The sequence below is a fragment of the Saccopteryx leptura genome, chromosome 2 (assembly GCF_036850995.1).
Source record: "Saccopteryx leptura isolate mSacLep1 chromosome 2, mSacLep1_pri_phased_curated, whole genome shotgun sequence".
NCBI lineage: Eukaryota > Metazoa > Chordata > Mammalia > Chiroptera > Emballonuridae > Saccopteryx > Saccopteryx leptura.
This window is the reverse complement of record NC_089504.1, coordinates 37,835,373-37,859,957: the sequence shown is the minus strand read 5'-3', so window position 1 is coordinate 37,859,957 and position 24,585 is coordinate 37,835,373. Positions and strand designations below refer to the sequence as shown.

The 24,585-nt window shown below is 40.1% G+C and overlaps 1 protein-coding gene across 1 annotated transcript in view; it reads left to right on the top strand.

The window, feature by feature from the left end:
• Window positions 1-24,585, top strand: part of LOC136394506 (phospholipid-transporting ATPase FetA-like) — a 152,780-nt gene that overhangs the window by 110,089 nt on the left and 18,106 nt on the right. Inside the window, 3 exon segments of the mRNA XM_066367742.1 lie at window positions 13,821-13,986; window positions 16,189-16,377; window positions 17,443-17,558. Of these exon segments, the coding sequence (XP_066223839.1) occupies window positions 13,821-13,986; window positions 16,189-16,377; window positions 17,443-17,558 (471 nt within the window).

Below are 24,585 nucleotides of genomic sequence, written 5' to 3'. Positions count from 1 at the left end.
TGTGATACCTCCCACTTCTTCTTTTTTCTTTAAGATTGCTGAGGCTATTCGTGTTCTTTTTTGGTTCCATATATATTTTTGGAATATGTGATCTATATCTTTGAAGTATGTCATTGGTATTTTAATTGGTATTGCATTGAATTTATAAATTGCTTTCGGTAATATAGACATTTTAATGATGTTTATTCTTCCTAACCATGAGCACAGTATATGCTTACACTTCTTTATATCTTCCTTGATTTCTTTTATCAATGCTTTGTAATTTTCTGAGTACAAGTCTTTAGTCTCCTCGGTTAAGTTTACTCCTAGGTACTTTATTTTTTTGGTTGTAATAATGAAGGGGATTGTTTCCTTAATTTCTCTTTCTAACTTTTAATTGTTGGCGTATAAAAATGCCTCTGATTTCTGAGTATTGATTTTATATCCTGCCACTTAGCTGAATTCATTTATCAGGTCCAGTAGTTTTTTGACTGAGACTTTAGGGTTTTCTATATACAATATCATATCATCTGCAAATAATGATAGTTTTACTTCTTCTTTTCCAACTTGAGTGCCTTTTATTTCTTTTTCTTGTCTGATTGCTGTGGCTAGGACTTCCAGGACTATGTTAAATAAGAGTGGTGAAAGGGAGCACCCCTTCCTTGTTCCTGATCTTAAGGGCATTGCTTTTAATTTTTGCCCATTGAGTATGATGTTGGCTGTGGGTTTGTCATAGATGGCTTTTATCATGTTGAGGTATGTTCCCTGTATTCCTACTTTGCTGAGAGTTTTTTTTTTTTTTTTTCTGAAGCTGGAAACGGGGAGAGACAGTCAGACAGACTCCCGCATGCGCCCGACCGGGATCCACCCGGCATGCCCACCAGGGGTGACACTCTGCCCACCAGGGGGCCATGCTCTGCCCCTCTGGGGCATTGCTCTGCTGTGACCAGAGCCACTCTAGTGCCTGGGGCAGAGGCCAAGGAACCATCCCCAGCGCCCGGACCATCTTTGCTCCAATGGAGCCTTGCCTGCGGGAGGGGAAGAGAGAGACAGAGAGGAAGGAGCGGGTGGGGGTGGAGAAGCAAATGGGCGCTTCTCCTATGTGCCCTGGCCGGGAATCGAACCCGGGTCCCTCGCACGCCAGGCCGACGCTCTACCGCTGAGCCAACCGGCCAGGGCCTGCTGAGAGTTTTGATTATGAATAGGTGCTGGGTTTTATCAAATGCTTTTTCTGCATCTATTGAAATTATCATATGGTTTTTCTCCTTTTTGTTTATGTGATGAAGCACATTGATTGATTTACGAATATTGTACCAGCCTTGCCTCCCAAGAATAAATCCCACTTGTTCATGGTGTATGATTTTTTCCATGTATTGTTGGATCCGGTTTGCTAATATTTTGTTGAGGATTTTAGCATCTATATTCATCAGAGATATTGGCCTATAATTTTCTTTCTTTGTGTTGTCTTTGCCTGGTTTTGGAATCAGAATTATGCTCGCCTCATAAAAGGAGCTTGGAAGTCTTCCTTTCTCTTGAATTTTTTGAAATAGCTTGAGAAGGATAGGAGTTAGTTCTTTGAATAGTTGGTAGAATTCAGTTGTGAAGCCATCTGGCCCCGGACTTTTCTTTGTTGGGAGTTTTTTGATAACTGTTTTGATCTCATTTGGTGTAATCAGTCTGGTTAGGTTTTCTGATTCTTCCAGATTGATTTTTGGAAGATTGTATGTTTCAAGGAATTTGTCCATTTCATCTAGGTTGTCTAGTTTTTTGGCATACAGTTCTTCATAGTATTTTCTTACAATCCTTTGTATTTCTGTTGTGTCAGTTGTTATTTCTCCCCTCTCATTTCTAATTTTATTTATTTGAGTCCTCTCTCTCTTTTTTTTGGTGAGTCTAGTTAAAGGTTCATCAATCTTGTTTACCTTTTCAAAGAACCAGCTCCTAGTTTCATTGATCCTCTGTATTGTTTCTTTAGTCTCTATGTCATTTATTTCTGCTCTAATCTTTATTATTTCCTTCCTTCTACTATATTTGGGCTTTACTTGCTGTTCTTTTTCTAGTTCTTTTAGGTGCAGGGTTAAGTTGTTTATTTGAGCTTTTTCTAGCTTCTTAAAGTGTGCCTGTAGTGCTATGAACTTCCCTCTCAGTACTGCTTTTGCTGTGTCCCATAAATTTTGAGTTGTTGTATGCTCATTGTCATTCATTTCTAGGAATTTTAAAATTTCTTCTTTGATCTCCTTCTTAATCCATTCGTTATTTAACAACCTGCTATTTAGTTTCCATGTGTTTGAGAATTTTTGAGCTTTTCTGTTGTGGTTCATTTCTAGTTTCATGCCGTTGTGATTGGAGAAAGTGCTCAATATGATTTCAATCTTCTTAAATTTGTTGAGACCACTTTTGTGCCCTAACATGTGGTCTATCCTAGAGAATGTACCATGAGCACTTGAAAAGAATGTATATTCTGCTGCTTTAGGGTGAGAGGTTCTGAAGATATCTATTAAATCCAGTTGATCTAGTGTGTCCAATAAGTCTGCTGTTTCTTTGTTAATTTTCTTTCTTGAGGATCTATCTAGTGATGTTAGTGGGGTATTAAAATCCCCTACTATATAGCCTGACAAGGTGGTGGCACAGTGGATAGAGCATCAGACTGGGATGCAGAGGACCCAAGTTTGAGACCCTGAGGTCACCAACTTGAGCACGGGCTCATCTGGTTTGAGCAAAAGCTCACCAGCTTCAATCCAATGTTGCTGGCTTGAGCAAAGGGTTACTCAGTCTGCTGAAGGCCCGCAGTCAAGGCACATATGAGAAAGCAATCAATGAACAACTAAGGTGTTGCAACGCGCAATGAAAAACTAATGATTGATGCTTCTCATCTCTCTGTTCCTGTCTGTCTGTCCCTGTCTATCCCTCTCTCTGACTCTCTCTCTCTGTCTCTGTAAAAAAAAAGAATTAAAAAAAAGAGAGAGAGAGAGACAAGGAAAATAAAAATACATGTTAAACATATTTAAAAAAAAATCCCCTACTATTGACAAAGAAGAGAAAAATGGTGGCAGAAGGAGACCTGACTTTGGGTGGTGAGCACATGATGCAGTGTACAGATGATGTGGTATAGAATTGGGTATGGTTTTATTAACCAGTGTCACCTCAGTAAATTTAAAAACATAAAAAGCTTACCAAGGGAGACCTGAAGATGGCAGCAGAGTAGGCGGATGCACAGACACCCAGCTCTCACCACCAAACTGGAATACAAATCAATTTAGGAAAACTCAGCGTGAAAAACCAACTCTGGACTACAAGAACAGATCTCAAAAACCAAGGAGCAAAGAAGAAGCCACAACAAACCTGATAGGCAGCGCCTGAATCTCCCCTGCTTACAGGAATGGAGGGGGGGGGGTGAGGCTGAGAGCCCAGAGGGGATCTCACTCCAGGGAAAGAGCAGAAAATACTGCTCACAACCACTTGCCTGGCGATCAGGGAGTGAGGTGTGTTGAAAAGACCAGCTCATCTCCCAAGTGGAAAGGAGAGAAAGAGGGACAGACTGTGAGGGGCTAAGGAATACAGGAGATGACCTTAAAAAGCTGACTCATCCGTGCTGGAGGTGGCCATAGCTGGGGGAGGGACTGATCCTTCCACAAAACAGTACTGAATTGCTCCCGGATCAGAGATCTCCAGACATCTCTCCAGCTCTAATCAGCGCAACAAGACACAGCTGAAAACAAGAAGTGGGGAGGAGGGGCAGTAACTCAGGTCTCCATGGAGATCTGAGATACACCTCCCCCTACTGAAGCTGAGAAAACACCCTGCCCCCAGAGAGATTAGTTGGTGGAAGAGGCCTTCAGAGTCTCAGGTTACACCCATCGAATTCCTGGATACAGTTTCAAGGAAGCCCCCTGCTGAGATCAGTAAACAAGACTATCATCTGTTAAGAAAACAAACAAATCAAGATTTCAAAGCTGCCCAAATCCGAAAGTGGATTACAAATAATAGCTGATACCAACCCAAGAAGACCTAGAAATAACACAATTGAAAAATGGAGGCAGACAACACCAAGCCTAGACTCAACCAACTCTACAAACAAAACACCGACACTGAGAAGATAAAAAAATGCAATCCAAATGAAACCACAAGAGAATCCTTCAGGAGATGAACTGAGTGATATGGAAATAATCAAACTTCCAGATGCAGAGTTCAAAATAATGATTGTAAAGATGCTTAGGGATCTCAGAACAACAATAGATGGTCATTATGAACACCTAAATTAAGAAATAGCAAGTATAGGCCCTGGCCGGTTGGCTCAATGGTAGAGTGTCGGCCTGGCATGCAGAAGTCCCAGGTTTGATTCCCGGCCAGGGCACACAGGAGAAGCGCCCATCTGCTTCTCCACCCCTCCCCCTCTCCTTCCTCTCTGTCTCTCTCTTCCCCTCCCGCAGCCAAGGCTCCACTGGAGCAAAGATGGTCCGGGCACTGGGGATGGCTCCTCGGTCTCTGCCCCAGGTGCTAGAGTAGCTCTGGTAGCAAAAGAACGACGCCCCGGAGGGGCAGAGCATCACCCCCTGGTGGGCGTGCCGGGTGGATCCCGGTCAGGCGCATGCGGGAGTCTGTCTGACTGTCTCTCCCCGTTTCCGGCTTCAGAAAAATACAGAAAAAAAAAAGAAATAGCAAGTATAAAAAAGAATCAGTCAGAGATGACAAATACAAAATCAGAAATAAAGACCACGATGGAAGGAATTAAAAACAGGATAGATAGAGCTGAGGATCGAATCAGCGAGTTGGAGGACAAATAAAATGAAGGCATGAAAGCAGAGAAGAAAAAAGAAAAGAGACTCAAAAAGACTGAGGAAACTCTTAGAGAGCTCTGTGACAACATGAAGAGAAATAACATCCACATCATAGGGGTTCCTGAAGAAGAAGAAAAAGAACAAGGGGTAGAGACTTTGTTCAATCATATCATAGCTGAAAACTTCTCTAAATTAATGCAGGAGAAACTCTCACAAATTCAAGAAGCACAGAGGACTCCATTAAAGAGAAACCTAAAGAAACCTACACCAAGACACATCATAATTAAAATACCAAAGCTAAGCGATAAAGAGAAAATATTAAAAGCTGCAAGAGAAAAAAAAGCTATCACCTACAAAGGAGCTCCCATAAGGATGACATCTGACTTCTCAACAGAAACACTTGAGGCCAGAAGGGAATGCAAGAAATATTCAAAGTAATGCAGAACAAGAACCTAAAACCAAGACTACTTTATCCAGCAAGGCTATCGTTTAAAATCGAAGGAGAAATAAAAAGCTTCCCAGACAAAAAACAACTCAAGGAATTCATTACAACCAAACCAATGCTGCAGGAAATGTTAAGGGGCCTGTTGTAAACAGATCAAAGTGGCAAAAGAATATAGCAAAAAAGGAATACAGCTTTAAAGAATAAAATGGCAATAAACAATTACATATCAATAATAACCATAAATGTAAGTAGATTAAATTATCCAACCAAAAGACATAGGGTAGCTGCGTGGATAAGAAAACAGGACCCATACATATGCTGTCTACAAGAGACACACCTTAGAACAAAAGATACACATAGGTTGAAGGTAAAAGGATGGAAAAAAACATTTCATGCAAATGGAAATAAAAAAAAGCTGGGGTAGCAATACTTATATCAGAAAAATTGGACTTTAAAACAAAGAATATAGTAAGAGATAAAGAAGGCCACTACCTAATGATAAAGGGAGTAATCCAAGAGGAAGATATAACTATTATAAATATCTATGCACCTAATATAGGAACACTTAAATATATAAAGCAGACTTTGATGGATTTAAAGGGTGAGATAAACAGCAATACTATAATAGTAGGGGATTTCAACACCCCACTAACATCACTAGATAGATCCTCAAGAAAGAAAATTAACAAAGAAACAGCAGACTTATTGGACACACTAGATCAACTGGATTTAATAGATATCTTCAGAACCTCTCACCCTAAAGCAGCAGAATATACATTCTTTTCAAGTGCTCATGGTACATTCTCTAGGACAGACCACATGTTAGGGCACAAAAGTGGTCTCAACAAATTTAAGAAGATTGAAATCATATTGAGCACTTTCTCCAATCACAACGGCATGAAACTAGAAATGAACCACAACAGAAAAGCTCAAAAATTCTCAAACACATGGAAACTAAATAGCAGGTTGTTAAATAACGAATGGATTAAGAAGGAGATCAAAGAAGAAATTTTAAAATTCCTAGAAATGAATGACAATGAGCATACAACAACTCAAAATTTATGGGACACAGCAAAAGCAGTACTGAGAGGGAAGTTCATAGCACTACAGGCACACTTTAAGAAGCTAGAAAAAGCTCAAATAAACAACTTAACCCTGCATCTAAAAGAACTAGAAAAAGAACAGCAAGTAAAGCCCAAATGTAGTAGAAGGAAGGAAATAATAAAGATTAGAGCAGAAATAAATGACATAGACTAAAGAAACAATACAGAGGATCAATGAAACTAGGAGCTGGTTCTTTGAAAAGGTAAACAAGATTGATGAACCTTTAACTAGACTCACCAAAAAAAAGAGAGAGAGGACTCAAATAAATAAAATTAGAAATGAGAGGGGAGAAATAACAACTGACACAACAGAAATACAAAGGATTGTAAGAAAATACTATGAAGAACTGTATGCCAAAAAACTAGACAACCTAGATGAAATGGACAAATTCCTTGAAACATACAATCTTCCAAAAATCAATCTGGAAGAATCAGAAAACCTAACCAGACTGATTACACCAAATGAGATCAAAACAGTTATCAAAAAACTCCCAACAAAGAAAAGTCCGGGGCCAGATGGCTTCACAACTGAATTCTACCAACTATTCAAAGAACTAACTCCTATCCTTCTCAAGCTATTTCAAAAAATTCAAGAGAAAGGAAGACTTCCAAGCTCCTTTTATGAGGCGAGCATAATTCTGATTCCAAAACCAGGCAAAGACAACACAAAGAAAGAAAATTATAGGCCAATATCCCTGATGAGTATATTAGATCTGCCAGAAAGTTCTGTCCGTTTTTGGAATAAAACAAAATACAAATTTTTCTTACCGTCAATAAACTTTATTAAATAATATAATTGCCATTATTATTAATGATTTCTTGCCAGCGTGAGGGCAATTTGTATATCCCATTTTTGAAAAATGTTTTATCTTTTTATGCAAAAAATTGAACCAGTGCTTGTTTGATATCTTCTTAATTTTTGAATTTTTTGCCCTTCAAAAAATTTTGTAAGGACAAAAACAAGTGATAGTCGGAGGGTGCTAAATCCAGGGAATATGGTGGATGCGACAGACATGCTTCTGTAGCATTTCTTCCTTGTTGAAATTCGTAAAAATTACAGTGGCGTAAATGAACTTCATCAGTAGCCATGGGTACACTATGGCTTTACACATAAGACCAGGGGTCCCCAAACTTTTTACATAGGGGACCAGTTCTCTGTCCCTCAGGCCGTTGGAGGGCCGGAGTATAAAAAAAACTATGAACAAATCCCTATGCACACTGCATATATCTTATTTTTAAGTAAAAAAACAAAACGGGAACAAATACAATATTTAAAATAAAGAACAAGTAAATTTAAATCAACAAACTGACCAGTATTTCAATGGGAACTATGCTCCTCTCACTGACCACCAATGAAACAGGTGCCCCTTCCAGAAGTGCGGTGGGGGCCGGATAAATGGCCTCAGGGGGCCGCATGTGGCCCACGGGCCGTAGTTTGGGGACCCCTGCATAAGACTAATGCGAATCAACTTTGTTTTAGTTAATTTGCTACGTCACTATGTATACATTAAGTGATAAAAATAGAGAGGCACACATGCAACAAATAAACATGTGCTTACGTGTCGAAACTTGTTGTGATAGAAACAGACAGAACTTTCGGGTAGACCTTATAGATGCTAAAATCCTCAACAAAATATAAGCAAACCGGATCCAACAATATATGGAAAAAATCATACACCATGATCAAGTGGGATTTATTCTGGGGAGGCAAGGCTGGTACAATATTCGCAAATCTATCAATGTTATTCATCACATAAACAAAAGGAAGGAGAAAAACCACATGATAATTTCAACAGATGCAGAAAAAGCATTTGATAAAAATCCAGCACCCATTCATGATCAAAACTCTCAACAAAGTGGGAATACAGGGAACATACCTTAACATGATAAAAGCCATCTATGACAAACCCACAGCCAACATCATACTGAATGAGCAAAATTAAAAGCAATCCTCTTAAGATCAGGAACAAGGCAGGGGTGCCCCCTTCCACCACTCTTATTCAACATAGTCCTGGAAGTCCTAGCCACAGCAATCAGACAAGAAGAAGAAATAAAAGGCATTCAAGTTGGAAAAGAAGAAGTAAAACTATCATTATTTGCAGATGATATGACATTGTATATAGAAAACCCTAAAGTCTCAGTCAAAAAACTACTGGACCTGATAAATGAATTCGGCAACATGGCAGGATATAAAATTAATACTCAGAAATCAGAGGCATTTTTATACACCAACAATGAACAGTCAGAAAGAGAAATTAAGGAAACAATCCCCTTCACTATTACAACCAAAAAAATAAAAGTACCTAGGAGTACATTTAACCAAGGAGAGTAAAGACTTGTACTTGGAAAATTACAAAGCATTGATAAAAGAAACCAAGGAAGATACAAACAAGTGTAAGCATATACCGTGCTCATGGTTAGGAAGAATAAACATCATTAAAATGTCTATATTGGCCCTGGCCAGTTGGCTCAGTGGTAGAGCGTCAGCCTGGCATGCAGAAGTCCCGGGTTCAATTCCCGGCCAGGGCACACAGGAGAAGCGCCCATCTGCTTCTCCACCCCTCCCCCTCTCCTTCCTCTCTGTCTCTCTCTTCTCTTCCCCTTCCGCAGCCGAGGCTCCATTGGAGCAGAGATGGCCCGGGCGCTGGGGATGGCTCCTTGGCCTCTGCCCCAGGCGCTAGAGTGGCTCTGGTCGCAACAGAGCGACGCCCCAGAGGGGCAGAGCATTGCCCCCTGGTGGGCAGAGTGTCACCCCTGGTGGGCGTGCCGGGTGGATCCCGGTCGGGCGCATGCGGGAGTCTGTCTGACTGTCTCTCCCCGTTTCCAGCTTCGGAAAAAATACAAAAAAAAAAAAAAAAAAATGTCTGTATTACTCAAAGCAATTTATAAATTCAATGCAATACCAATTAAAATACCAATGACATACTTTAAAGATATAGATCACATATTCCAAAAATTTATATGGAACCAAAAGAGAACACGAATATCCTCAGCAATCTTAAAAATGAAGAATAAAGGGGGAAGTATTACACTTCCTGATATCAAGCTATACTACAAGGCCATTGTACTCAAAACAGCCTGGTACTGGCATAAGAGCAGGTACATAGATCAATGGAACAGAACGAAGAACCCAGAAATAAACCCACAGCTCTATGGACAACTGCTATTTGACAAAGGAGGTAAGGGTATACAATGGAGTAAAGACAGCCTCTTCAACAAATGGTGTTGGGAAAATTGGACAGCTACCTGAAAGAAAATGAAACTAGATCACCAGCTTTCACCACTCACAAAAATAAACTCAAAATGGATAAAAGACTTAAATGTAGGCCGTGAAACCATAATCATCTTAGAAGAAAACATAGGCAGTAAGCTCTCAGACATCTCTCGGAGCAATATATTTGCTGATTTATCTCCACGGGGAAGTGAAATAAAAGACAGGATAAACAAATGGGACTATATCAAATTAAAAAGCTTTGGCACAACCAAAGACAATTAAGAACAGAATAGGCCCTGGCTGGTTGGCTCAGGGGTAGAGCGTCAGCCTGGCGTGCAGAAGTCCCAGGTTCGATTCCCGGCCAGGGCACACAGGAGAAGCGCCCATCTGCTTCTCCACCCCTCCCCCTCTCCTTCCTCTCTGTCTCTCTCTTCCCCTCCCGCAGCTGAGGCTCCACTGGAGCAAAGATGGCCCGGGCACTGGGGATGGCTCCTCGGCCTCTGCCCCAGGCGCTAAAGTGGCTGTGGTCGCAACAGAGCGACACCCCGGAGGGGCAGAGCATCGCCCCCTGGTGGGCGTGGTGGGTGGATCCCGGTCGGGCGCATGCGGGAGTCTGTCTGACTGTCTCTCCCCGTTTCTGGCTTCAGAAAAATACAGGAAAGAAAAAAAAGAACAGAATAAAAAGACAAATTACACAATGGGAGAACATTTTTGACAGTACGTCTGGTAAGGGGTTAATAACCAAAATTTATAAAGAACTTGTAAATCTCAACACCAGGAAGACAAACAATCCAATCAAAAAATGGGAAAAAGAAATGAATAGACACTTCTCCAAAGAGGACATACAGATGGCCAATAGGCAGATGAAAAAATGCTCAACATCACTAATCATTAGAGAAATGCAAATTAAAACCACAATGAGATATCACCTCACACCAGCCAGAATGGCGCTCATCAACAAAACAACACAGAATAAGTGCTGGTGAGGATTTGGAGAAAGGGGAACCCTCCTGCACTGCTGGTGGGAATGCAGACTGGTGCAGCCACTGTGGAAAACAGTATGGAGATTCCTCAAAAAACTGAAAATCGAACTGCCTTTTTACTCAGCTATCCCACTTTTAGGAATATACCCCAAGAACACCATAGAACGGCTCCAAAAGGAGAAATGCACCCGCATGTTTGTGGCAGCATTGTTCACAATAGCAAAGATCTGGAAACAGCCCAAGTGTCCGTCAGAGGACAAGTGGATTAAAAAGCTTTGGTACATATATACTATGGAATACTACTCAGCCATAAGAAATGATGACATCGGATCATTTACAGTAACATGGATGAACCTTAATAACATTATACCTAGTGAAATAAGTAAATCAGAAAAAACTAAGAACTATATGAACCCATGCATAGATGGGACATAAAAATGAGACTCAGAGACATGGACAAGAATGTGATGGTAACAGGGAGTGGGGTAGAGGGGTGGGGAGGGGGTGAGGAAGGAGAGGGAGGGGGTAGGAGGAGGGTAGGGACACAAAGAAAACCAGATAGAAGGTGACAGAAGACAATTTGACTTTGGGTGAGGGGTATGCAGCATAATTAAAGGTCAAAATAATCTAGAGATGTTTTCTCGGAACATATGTACCCGATTTATCAATGTCACTTCATTAAAATTAATAAAAAATAAATAAATAATAATAATAAAAAGGGCCCTGGCCGGTTGGCTCAGCGGTAGAGCGACGGCCTGGCGTGCGGGGGACCCGGGTTCGATTCCCGGCCAGGGCACATAGGAGAAGCGCCCATTTTCTTCTCCACCCCCACCCCCTCCTTCCTCTCTGTCTCTCTCTTCCCCTCCCGTAACCAAGGCTCCATTGGAGCAAAGATGGCCCGGGCGCTGGGGATGGCTCCTTGGCCTCTGCCCCAGGCGCTAGAGTGGCTCTGGTCACGGCAGAGAAACGTCCTGGAGGGGCAGAGCATCACCCCCTGGTGGGCAGAGCATCGCCCCTGGTGGGCATGCCGGGTGGATCCCGGTCGGGTGCATGCGGGAGTCTGTCTGACTGTCTCTCCCCGTTTCCAGCTTCAGAAAGAAAAATAATAATAAATAAAATAAAAAAAGAACCTCAGACCATGAAAACCTCAATACATTATTATCTCTCTTTTTTTTCAGTCATTAACAACCCTCCTGCTGGGTATGCTATCTCTGAATACCCTCCTGCTGGGTATGTTATCTTAGTGAATGGTCTGTCTATCCAGGGGCTTCAATTAAGAAATATACCATTATTCTTACCTCTTCTCCTCTTTCACTCCTCATATCCATGTTATATCAATTCTAGCTCCTATGTTATCCAGTCATCCCCTTAACTTAATATTTATTATCACTACTTTGTTATTTATTTTGTGGATTACTGAATGGCCTCCTAACTGGTCTCCCTGCTTCTCATCTTGCTAGTTGCAATATATTCTCCATGCTGCTACTAGAGGACTTTCTCAAACACAAATCCAGTTATGTCACTTCCAGCAGAAAATTGTTGTGACTCCCAGTTGCATACAAGATGCTAATGCAAGATCAGCCTCATGCCAGCCTTTTCAGCCATCTCTCATCACTCAGCAGCTTCTAGTTTTAAAGAATGTGCCAGTAAAAGAGCCCAGTTCTAGAAAAGCCACAGGGGGCCTGACCTGTGGTGGTGCACTGGATACAACATCCACCTGGAACACTGAGGTCACTGGTTTGAAACCCTGGGCTTCCTGGTCAAGGCACGCATAGGAGTTAATGCTTCCTGCTCCCCCCCCTAAAAATGAATAAATAAAATTAAATTTAAAAAAAGGAAAAGGAAGAAAGAAAGAAAGAAAGAAAGAAAGAAAGAAAGAAAGACAGAAAGAAGAAAGAAAGAAAGAAAGAAAGAAAGAAAGAAAGAAAGAAAGAAAGAAAGAAAGAAAGAAAGAAAGAGAAAGGAAGGAAGGAAGGAAGGAAGGAAGGAAGGAAGGAAGGAAGGAAGGAAGGAAGGAAGGAAGGAAGGAAGGAAGGAAGGAAGGGAGGGAGGGAGGGAGGGAGGGAGGGAGGGAGGGAGGGAGGGAGGGAGGGAGGGAGGGAGGGAGGGAGGGAGGGAGGGAGGGAGGGAGGAAGGAAGGAAGGAAGGAAGGAAGAAAGAAAAGCCAAGCCTCAGGGGATGCTATGTAATGGTTTATTTTAAATTACTGAATCCACAAACTTCCCAGAGCTCACAACTTTGCAGTTGGCCAGGTCTAGAGCTTGGCTGTGGACCTGACCATACTTCCCTGCTGCTATGACAAAACTCCTTCTATATGGGGTATAGAAAAGAGCTTATTACAGTCTTCTCTTAACCTAGCATAACACCAGAAGGACAATTGTGTCTGTACTTGACATATTGGGGCCCAGCCCAAGCAGTTCTACAACTTACAAAGAGCTGGAGAAATATCCTTGAAAGTTCTGTTATGGGCTGGAGAAATCTGTTAATATTGATCTCCAGGGTGAGGTAAGAGAGCCTCAGGGCCAAATTGAACCAGAAAAAGAAAATGTTTACCCAAGGTGGCTACAAGCAGCTCAGCTGAAATGGAGAGAGTCATGTCAATAGGAGCCAAGGTCATAGCTAGGAAAATGTAATGAATATTAGGTCCAAAGATTGAGGCAAAGTCAAGGACCTTTACAGGTCTGAGTCAGGTATGTTGACAGGTCAAGTAAAATGATTCAAAATGAAATCTGAAACAAGTCCTATGTGCTGAAGATTCCTTGTCTTGCAGCCTTGCCTCTATCATGCCGTATTTCTCCCTAGCCCCCTTGTGGGGTTAAATCAGAATAGTGTAACACAGTGATATCACTGACCTGATATGACAGAGATTTCAGGATTCAGTTCCATTCCCAGATCCCCAAATCAGGCAGAGCACAGCCAGAGACCAGACTTTTTCCAGATTCTATTTTCTAATAGGGAGAAGTTACCCCCTCGTATCCTTAGGTTTGATTATCATGGATTTGGTACTTGGAAGAATAGACTGATGCTGGCCGTTGATAATTCAGGATTCCTGAGAGAGAAAGGAAGTAGAAGGGGTCTGCCAAGCCGTGCTCAGCTGGTCTCCTGTGGGTTGGATCTTTTCTGGCCCAAATGAATGGATGGCCCAAGTCAAAACTAAAATGGCCTTAGAAACCAGCAAGGCATTTCCTCCATTAATCTGGCTTTTTTCTTTCCATCCTCCTAAGAGTCCTTATCACATTACAGAAAATGCTCCCAAACCGACCTTTTACGAAGTGTCAAACTGCTGCTGAGAAGTTTCTTCTGGCTTATATGTTCCAGAAAACAGAAAAGGTCAATTTCTCCTACAATCAACTGGCTGATCCTGAGTTTACATTTTATGACAAGACTTTGGTGGAAGCAGTGAAAAAGGGAGATCGCTGGGTGCACTTGTTTTTCCTCTCACTCTCATTGTGTCACACTGTGATACCAGAGGAGAAAGTGGAAGGTGAGAAGGGCCCTGAGACCTCATGGACTGAGAATGTTATAGAGTCTAGGCTGGTTGGAGGGGGGGTTGTTTGATATAATTTTTAATGACTTAATCTATGAAAGAACTTTATAATAGGAAGAGTTACCCAGCAATGGAATGGATAGTCAATATAATTATTCCCAAGATCAGCCCCACTGTCTCTGACAAGACTTCCTGAAGGATGAATAGAGTTGTCCTTTAGTTACATCACAATTTAAAGGTATCCCCACGTATCCTAGTTTCTTTAATAATCAAACACAGAGTGGGTCAATGGTAAGTTTACACTGTGAGTACACTTAACACAGTTTGTTCTTGTGTTTTTTACTAATACCTCTATTATTTTCCATTCAAACAAATGTAAACCTGCTTATGTCCCACCCTGTATAATTATATCATCTTTGAGTTTATCCAAATATTTTTTAGAAACAATGAGAAATGATCAATTATAAATTAAGACTTTTTTCTTAACAAACAAGAATTTAGGCAGCCAAATAAATCACATCCTTTAAAGTTAATGTATTCTTCATATAATACTACCATTAGTAACACCTTATATTTGTATATTACTTTACAGTTTTATAAATTGCTTTCATTTATATTATCTTCCACAATCTTCTCAATAGCCCTCTGAGGTAAGCAGAACAAGAAAAATGACCCCAGTTTTGAAGGAAACTGAAGCTAAAAGAGATTAAATAATTTGCCTAAAATCCAGTAACTAAGAATGGTAGAGATGAGATGATAAGAACCCAAATTTCACATCTCCTGACCCCATAAGCTCCCTCCCCACCACAAGCTTCTTCTGGCCTGACATTCCAACAAGTTGATATTATTTGGAGCATATTTAGACTTGTCTTTGTTTACTACCTTGAGTGACAAGGTAGGAAACACATTAGAAAATAGTCTTATTGTCCCATTGATATAGCTTATGTCTGACCTAAAATTATACTCCCCCACCTACCTCATTCACAAGTATAAGACTCTGATTTTGAGGAACTGCTTTAATTTTATTTGTTTGTTTGTTTGTTTGTTTGTTTGACAGAGACAGAGTCAGAGAGAGGGACAGATAGGGACAGACAGACAGGAAGGAAGAGAGATGAGAAGCATCAATTCTTTGTTGTGGCACTTTAGTTGTTCATTGATTGCTTTCTCAGATGTGCCTTGACATGGGGGGGAGAGGGAGGGGCTACAGCAGAGTGAGTGATCCCTTGCTCAAGCCAGCAACCTTGGGCTCAAGCCAGTGACCTTGGGCTTCAAGCCAGCAACTTTTGGGCTCAAGCCAGCGACCATGGGGTCATGTCTGTGACCTCACACTCAAGCCAGCGACCCCATGCTCAAGCTGGTGAGCCCGTGCTCAAGCTGGCAACCTCAGCGTTTCAAACCTGGGTCCTCCGCCTCCCAGGCCAACATTCTATCCACTGCACCACCACCTGGTCAGACTTGAGTAACTGCTTTTAAAAATTAGATTTTTCTTTAGAAGAGAAATAATCCAAAATATACTTCAGGATTGTAGTGATACTCTAAAAGAAGAGTTCAAGAAAAGTCTTGAGTAATATCAGATGAAAGCCTGATTGAACAAACTGAGTCATTTAGCTTCCCAAAGTGAGAGTTTCAGAGGTGACATTACTCATTCATATATAATATATTTTTGAATTGTTTATTAAACCATCAATATTATTATCTTTTAGATATATTTATGTTAAGTTTGGCTAGTCTTATACAGAAACACTTTATGCAGGACCACCTGCATAAGACTTACCCAGGAGATTGGTTCAAAATTTTGTATCTTGAGCCCTCCTCCCAAGTTTTGTGATTCTGGATTCAGTACCTTTGGGGAGGGCCAAGAAACCTGCATTTCTAACAAACCCCTTGGGCCATCTTGACCCACTAAAGTGGGAAAGTAACTGCCTATGTTCTGTTCATCTTCATGCATTGCATGTACCATGTCACATGCCTCTGTAATACCAACTCAGGTCTGTGAAATGAGTTGAAAATATTGGAAAGAAAAAAAATTGTTCTAAACAATCTGGTCTTTTAAGGCCAAACTAAAAGGAACTTTTGAAGAAAGATGCCCCTTCTTGGGCTCTATCTTTATGTAAATCATTTGAAAGCCAGTGTCCCTTCTGGGTGGACTCCAGTTGCACATCTTGGTGGGGTCTGGCTGATCTTTTTCTCTCCTGCCAGGTAAGCTGGTGTACCAGGCTCAGTCCCCAGATGAAGGTGCTCTGGTCACTGCTGCTAGGAACTTTGGCTTTGTGTTCTGTTCCCGTACACCTAAGACAATCACGGTAGTCGAAATGGGGAAAATTAAAGCCTACCAACTGCTGGCTATTTTGGACTTCAACAATGAGCGCAAGAGGATGTCTGTTATTGGTGGGTGCCCCTCCTGGTAGGTCATTTCCCCTTATTTGTGTTTCATATACTTTTTTTGTGTGTGTATTTTTCTGAAGCCGGAAACAGGGAGGCAGTCAGACAGACTCCTGCATGCGCCCAACCGGGATCCACCCGGCATGCCCACCAGGGGGCGATGCTCCGCCCATCTGGGGCATCACTCTGTTGCAACCAGAGCCGTTCCAGCGCCTGAGGCAGAGGCCATGGAGCCATCCTCAGCGCCTGGGCCAACCCTGCTCCAGTGGAGCCCTGGCTGCAGGAGGGGAAAAGAGAGACAGAGAGGAAGGAGATGGGGAGGGGTGGAGAAGCAGATGGGCACTTCCCCTGTGCGCCCTGGCCGGGAATCGAACCCGGGACTCCTGCACGCCAGGCTGACACTCTACCACTGAGCCAACCGGCCAGGGCTCACATACTTTTATACATTGACTTTCTCTTTAATCTACACATAAATATTTTCTCCCACCCACATGCCTTCCCACAGGTACTATCCTTCAAATACAAACACAACCATTCCCACTTTGTCACATATCTGTATTTTTAATATATACAAGTGAGAGCTTGCTACCATGTGCTGGGGCCCCTCTTTAGTGTTTCCAAGTAGTGGCTTATAAAGAATGCTTAAATCTAAGATAAGAGCACAGAATAAATCCATAAAGCCTGAACTTAAAGTAAGAGATGGCAGCAGAAATATAGGGGAAATTTATACTATCATTTTCTCAATTAGTTTGGGTCATTCTTCATCCTTGGTCCTTACTAGGTGTCAGTGTATGTATGAGTCTTGGACTTGAGAAACTAAATGATTCTGCATCAGAGCCCTTCCACAGGTGATAGTAAACCCATAGAAGAACTGGCTCCATCAGGTGCTCTCTCACTCTCACCAGCCTTCCCCACTTCACTTACCCTGTGTGGCCACATGGAATGTTTAGCCCCCAAATGTATCAGAAACAAATGTTATGGGAACAGCCTCCTGCCATCACTCAGTGGCCCAGACATGTTGTAGTAACATTAGTTCTCTATGGTTACTTTCCTGGATTTGCTTACCCTTAGTGAGATCACCTGAAGATCGGATAATGTTGTTCTGCAAGGGAGCAGACACCATGATTTGTGAGCTGCTTCATCCATCCTGTACATCCCTCATAGATGTGACCATGGAACATTTAGTTGTAAGTGTTTAGGTTGTAGGGGAGGGAAGCTATGGGTGGGTCTGTGTATCTGGATATATGTCCATAAGTGTCCTTCTCTCTTGTGTTTCTTTTCTTATTTTTTAAATTTTACTTAGAAATTAACTTTAATAAGTTGACATTCAATAAGAGTACATAAGTTTTAGGTAAACATTTCTATAGCATTTGAACTGTTGATTATGTTGTATACCCATCACTCAAAGTCAAATCATTTTCTGTCACCTTATATTTGTCCTTCTTTACACCCTTCCTCTCAACTCCTCTCCCTCTCTTCCCCCTGGTAAGCACTTCACTTTTATCTATGTCCTTGAGACTCAGTTGTGGAGTTTTTTTGTTTTGTTTTTCTGAAGTGAGTAGTGGAGAGGCAGAGAGACAGACTCGCACATGCGCCCGACTGGGATCCACCCGGCATGCCCACCAGGGGACACTGCTCTGCCCATCTGGGCCATTGCTCTGTTGCAATTGGAGCTATTCTAGTGCCTGAGGCCATAGAGCCATCCTCAGCTCCCGGGCCAACTTTGCTCCAATGGAGCTTTGGCTGTGGGAGGGGAAGAGAGAGGCAGAGAGAAAGGAGAAGGGAAAGGGTGGAGAAGCAGATGGGCACTTCTCTGTGCCCTGGCTGGGAATCAAACTCAGGACTTCCACACACCAGGCTGATGCTCTACCGCTGAGCCAACCAGCCAGGGCCAAGTCTCAGTTTTATATTCCACCTATGTGTGAAATCATACAGATCTTAGCTTTTTCTGATTAACTTATCTCATGCAATATAATGTTCTCAAGATCCATCCATGTTGTCATAAATGTCACTATGTCATCATTTCTTATGGCTGAGTAGCATTCCATTGTATATATGTACCACATCTTCTTTATCCAATCCTCTATTGAGGAACACTTTGATTGTTCCCGTGTCTTGGCCACTGTGAATAATGCTGCGATGAACGTGGGGGTGCATGTGTCTTTATGTACCAGTGTTTTCAAGTTTTTAGGGTAGATAACCAGTAGAGGGATTGCTGGGTCATATGGTAGTTCTATTCTTAATATTTTGAGGAACCACCATACTTTCTTCCATAATGTTGTACTAATTTGCTTTCCCACCAACAGTAAATGAGGGTTCCTTTTTCTCCACAGCCTCTCCAGCACTTGTTATTACCTGTCTTGTAGATAATAGCCAATTTAACAGATATGAAGTGGTATCTTATTGTAATTTTGATTTGCATTTCTCAAATAGCTAGTGAAGATGAGCATATTTCATTTATCTGTTGGCCATTTGTATGTCCTCTTGGGAGAAGTGTCTGTTCAGGTCCTCTCCCATTTTTTAATTGGATTGTTTGTTTGTTTGTTGCTGAGCTCGTGAGTTCTTTATATATTTTGGATATTAACCCCTTATTGGAGCTGTTGTTTCCAAATATATCATCTCCCATTTAGTTGGCTATTTGTTTTGTTGTCAGTTTCTTTTGCTGTGTAGAAGCTTTTTAGTTTGATATAATCCCCTTCATTTATTTTTGCCTTTACTTCCCTTGCCTTTGAGGTCAAATTCATAAATTATTCTCTACAGCCAAGGTCCATGAGCTTAGTACCTTTGTTTTCTTCCATGTAATTTATTATTTCAGATCTTATATTTCTGTCTTTGATCCATTTTGAATTGACTTTGTGCAGAGGGACAAACTGTTGTCAAGTTTCATTCTTTTGCATGTGGCTTTCCAGTTTTCCTAGCACCATTTGTTGAAGAGGCTTTCTTTTCTCCATTGTGTGTTTTTGGCTCCTTTGTTGAAGATGATTTGTCCATATATATGTAGTTTTATTTCTGGGCTCTCAATTCTGTTTCATTGATCTGTATGTCTGTCTTTCTTCTAATACCATACTGTTTTGATTATTATGGCTCTATAGTTAATTTGAAGTCAGGTAGTGTGATGCCTCTGGCTTCATTCTTTATCCTCAGGATTACTTTGGTTATTTGGGGGTTTTTATGGTTCTATTCAAACCTGGCAAATTTTTATTCTATTTCTTTAAAATATGACATTGGGATTTTGGATGAGGATTGCATTAAATTTGTATATTGCTTTGGGTAATGTGGTCATTTTAACTATAATATGTTGATTCTTCCAATCCATGAACATGGAATATTCATGTTCCATGTTCTGTGTTTTCTATTTTATTGTGTCTTTTTCAATTTCTTTCAGTAATATTTTGTAGTTTTCAGTATATAGGTCCTTCACATCCTTTATTAAACTTATTCCTAGGTATTTTATTTTTTTGTTGTTACAGTTATAAAAGGAATTGTTTTTTGTGGGGTTTTTTGTTCATTTTCCGATGTTTCATCATTGGCATATAGGAAAGCAGTGGACTTTTGTATATTGATTTTGTAAACTGTGACTTTACTGTATTGGTTTATTGTTTCTAATAGTTATTTGGTAGAGTCTTTGGGGTTTTCTATACACAGGATCATATCATCTGCAAAAAGTGATACTTTTACTTCTTCTTTCCCTATATGGATGGATTTTATTTCTTTCTCTTGCCTGATCACTCTGGCATAAACTTCCAGAAATATGTTGAATAAGAGTGGAGAAAGTGGGCAGCCTTGTCTTTTTCCTGATTTTAGAGTAAAAGCCTTCATTTTTTTACCAGTTAGTATGAAATTAGCTAATGGTTTGTCATATATGGCCTTTATTATGTTGAGATGCTTTCCTTTTATTCCGATTTTATTGAGTGTTTTAAACATAAAGGGATGTTGTATCTTATCAAATGCCTTTTCTGCATCTATTGATAGGATCATATGGTTTTTGTTTTTTGTTTTGTGGATGTGTTATATTACATTGATCAATTTCCATACATTGAACTATCCTTGTGCTCCTGGAATGAATCTGACTTGATCGTGATGTATTATTTTTTTAATATGTTGTTGTATTCGAATTGCTTGTATTATGTTTAGGATTTTTGCATCTGTATTCATTAGAGAAATCAGTCTGTAGTTTTCTTTTTTTGTGGTTTTTTTGTGTTTGTTGTCCTTGCCAGGTTCTGGAATGAGAGTTTTGTTGGCCTCATAAAATGTGTTGGGGAATATTGCTTCTTCTATTTTTTGGAAGACTTTGAGAAGGATAGATACCAAATTTTTGAATGTTTGGTAGAATTTACTAGTGTAGCCATCTGATCCTGGACTTTTGTTTTGGGGGAGGTTTTTGATAGTTGTTTCTATTTCCCCTGCTTATATGTCTATTTAGGTTTTCCACTTCTTCGTGACTCAGTCTAGAAAGATTGTGTAGTTCTAGGAATTTATCCATTTCCTCTAGGTTGTTGATTTGGTGGCATATAATCTTTCATAATATTCTATTACGATCCTTTGTATATGTATGAAGTCTGGGAAATTTCTCCTCTTTCATTTTGTATTTTGTTTGTATGAGTCCTTCTTCTTTTTTCCTTACTGAGTCTAGCCAATAATTTGTCAATTTTATTGATCTTTCCAAAGAACTAGCTCTTTGTTGTATTAATTTTTTCTATAGTTTTTTTGTTTGTTTGTTTTTGTTCTCTATTTCATTTAGTTCTGTTCTGATTTTTACTATTTCTTTTTTTCTTCTACCTTTGGATTGCCTTTGTTCTTCTTTTTCTAGTTCCTTAAGTGTGATGTTAGGTTTACTTGGGATCTCTCTTGTTTCTTGATATAAGCCTGTAATGATAAAACTTCCCTCTTTTTACTTTTTTTGCTACATCCCAGAAATTTTGATATGTTATGTTGTCATTTTCTTTTCTCTATATCTATCTTTTGATCTCTGCTTTTATTTCTTCTTTTATCCAGTCATTTTTTAGATGTTTAATTTCCACATTTTTGTGTGTTTCTTTACTTCCTTTTCACAGTTTAATTCTAATTTCAAAGCCTTATGATCAGAAAATATGCTTAAGTTCAATCTTCCTGAATTTGATGATGCTAGTTTTGTGGTCCAACATATGGTCTATCCTTGAGAGTGTTTTATACACACTGGTGAAGAATGTATAATCTGATGTTTTGGGATGAAATGACCTATAAATGTCTACTGTGTCCATTTGGTCTGGAGTGTCATATAAGGCCAATTTTTTTTTAAATTAATTTTTACATCTGTGATTTCTTATATCAGGTTTTTTTTTTAGATTTTATTTATTCATTTTTATAAGAGGGAGGAGCAGGAAGCATCAACTCCCATATGTGCCTTGACCATGCAAGCCCAGGGTTTTGAACCAGCAACCTCAGGATTCCAGGTCAGCACTTTATCCACTACTCCACCACAGGTCAGATGTGGCTGATATTTATTTATTGATTTTCTGTTTGGAGGAATCTATCTAAAGTCGTCAATGGTGTGTTGAAATTTCGAAGTACAATTTTGTTTTTGTCTGCTTTTATTTTTAGATCAGTTAGTAGATGCCTTGCGTATTTTGATGCTCCCTGGTTCAGTACATATATATTAGAAAGTGTTGCTTGACCTGTGGTGATGCAGTGGATAAAGCATTGACCTGAAATGCTGAGGTTGCCAGTTCAAAACCCTGAGCTTGCCTGGGCAAGGCACATATGGGGATAATGCTTCCTGCTCCTCCCCTCTTCTTTCTCTCTCTCTCTCTCTCTCTCTCTCTCTCTCTCTATCTCTCTCTCTTCTATTTTAAATGAATAAATAAAATCTTAAAAATAAATAAATAAGTAAAAATCGACTGAGAAAAAAGGAAGTGTTATGTCTTCTTGATGCAATGTCTCCTTTATCATTATGAAGTGTTCATCTTTGTCTCTGGTTACCTTTCTTGTCTTGAAGTCAGCATTGTCAGATATGAGTATGGCTATACCTGCTTTTCTTTGGATATTGTTTTCTTGGAGAATCATTTTCCAACCTTTTACTTTGACTCTACTTTTGTCCTTGCAGCTTAGATGTTTCTCCTAAAGGCAGCATATGTTTCGGTTTTGCTTTTTGACCCAATTTGCTACTCTGTGCCTCTTTATTGGTGAGTTCAGTCCATTTACATTTAGGGTAATTATTGACACTTTACAGGGGTCCCCAAACTTTTTACACAGGGGGCCAGTTCACTGTCCCTCAGACCGTTGGAGGGCCGCCACATATAGTGCTCCTCTCACTGACCACCAATGAAAGAGGTGCCCCTTCCGGAAGTGCGGAAGGGGGCCGGATAAATGGCCTCAGGGGGCCGCATGCGGCCCGCGGGCCGTAGTTTGGGGACGCCTGCTTTAAGATTTCCTATAGCCATTTTATGTTTTGTTTTCTGGTAGCTCTGTGTCTTCTTTGGTTCTTCTTTTTTTTTTGTTTCTGTTAGTTGTTTTAGTTTGGTGGTATTCCATACTTCTTTCCCATTTCTTCCTTTTTTTAAGCTGTATGTTTTAGTAGTGGCCTTTTTATGGGTGGTTACCATTAGGTTAGTAAGAGAAAAATGTTCATGTGTACAGGAGTCCTTTGTCTTATGAGTGCTCCTGCACTCTATCCTCCTTTGCTACTACAGATCTTTATTCTTTCCCTTTCTATGTTATTGTTGTCACAGGTTATCCTTGTTTTTACTGTGACCTTGTTGGAGCTTTTCCTTGTAGTTTTGACTTGTTTTGTTCTTTGTATCTGGTTGAATAACCCCCTTGACTATTTCCTGAAGTGGGGGTTTTCTGGTGGTAAATTCCCTCAGCTTCTGTATGTCTGTAAGTTTTTATTTCTCCTTCATATTTGAAGGATAACTTGGATGGATATAGTATTCTTGGCTGGTAATTCCTCTTTCAGTAGTTTGAATGTTTGTGTCCACTCTCTCTGGCTTTTAGAGTTTCTGCTGAGAAGTCTGATGGTAACTTGATGGGCTTTCCTTTAATTGTTATGTTTTTCCATTTCCTAGCTGCCTTGAGGATTTTTTTCTTTGTCATTGCTTTTTGACAATTTTATTACAATATGCTTTGGAGTAGGTCTGTTTGGGTTGTAGTAATTCGGCATTGTTTGCTTCTTGGATTCAAGGCTCTAACTCTTTCTATAGGCTTGAGAAATTTTCATCAATTATTTGTTGGAATAGGCTCTGCATTCTATTCTCACTCTCTTCTTCTGATATGCCCATTATTATTATATTGCTCTTTCTGATGAAGTCAGATGATTCTTGTATAGCTCTCTCAGATTTTTAAATTCGTGAATCTCTCTCCTCTTCTCTGTGTAGCATTTCTAGTTGTGCCTGTCTGTCTTTGATGTCACTGGTTCTTTCCTCTCTCTGGCTTGTTCTATTAGCTAAACTTGCTACCTCAGTCTTCAATTCCTGTATTGAGTTCTTCATCTCTGTTTTTAAAGTTTCTGTCTCCTTGATGAGGTATCTGTTTTGTTCATAATTTGTTTTCTGAGCTCAATAAGTTGCCTATTGGTGTCTTCTCACATCTCATTGAGTATTTTCAGAACTTCAATTTTGAATTCTCTATCATATAACTCCAAGGTTTCCATGTGATTGAGACATTTTTCTGGAGATTTTTAATTTTCTTTCTGAACTACATCTCTATCTTGTACGGACATGGTATTTGATTTCTTCTTCCTTGACAGCATTTGAGAGTGGTATTGTTAAGAACCCTAACAACAACAATAAAACTAAAAAAAGAAAAATTAAAATAAAAAAGTATAATAAAAATTTTTTAAATTATGACAAGAAAAACCACAGGAAAAAAAGATCAAAGGCAAACAAAATAATCAAAAGCAAAATACCCACAGAAATATAAGAATAAAAAACATAAAAATGAAAGAAAATGAAGTTCAAAAGAGAAAAAAGAATAAGAGGAAAAAAAGGGAAAAGGAAAAATAAATTTCAGTTTGGAGAGGTTTCTTCCAGTAGGTGTCACTGCATTACAACTTTTAGCTCTGTAAAGTTTCTGGGCTGACCTTCACTGAGATGTTGCTGTGGCAGTGATATAGGCAGGGCCACAGTCATGTTGGTGGGTGGGACATGATGTGAGGGCTTTATGGCTTTGGCCTTATAGCCTCAGCCTTACACCTTCAGTTTTATAGCTTTACAGCTCTAGCAATGGTGATCTCAAGCT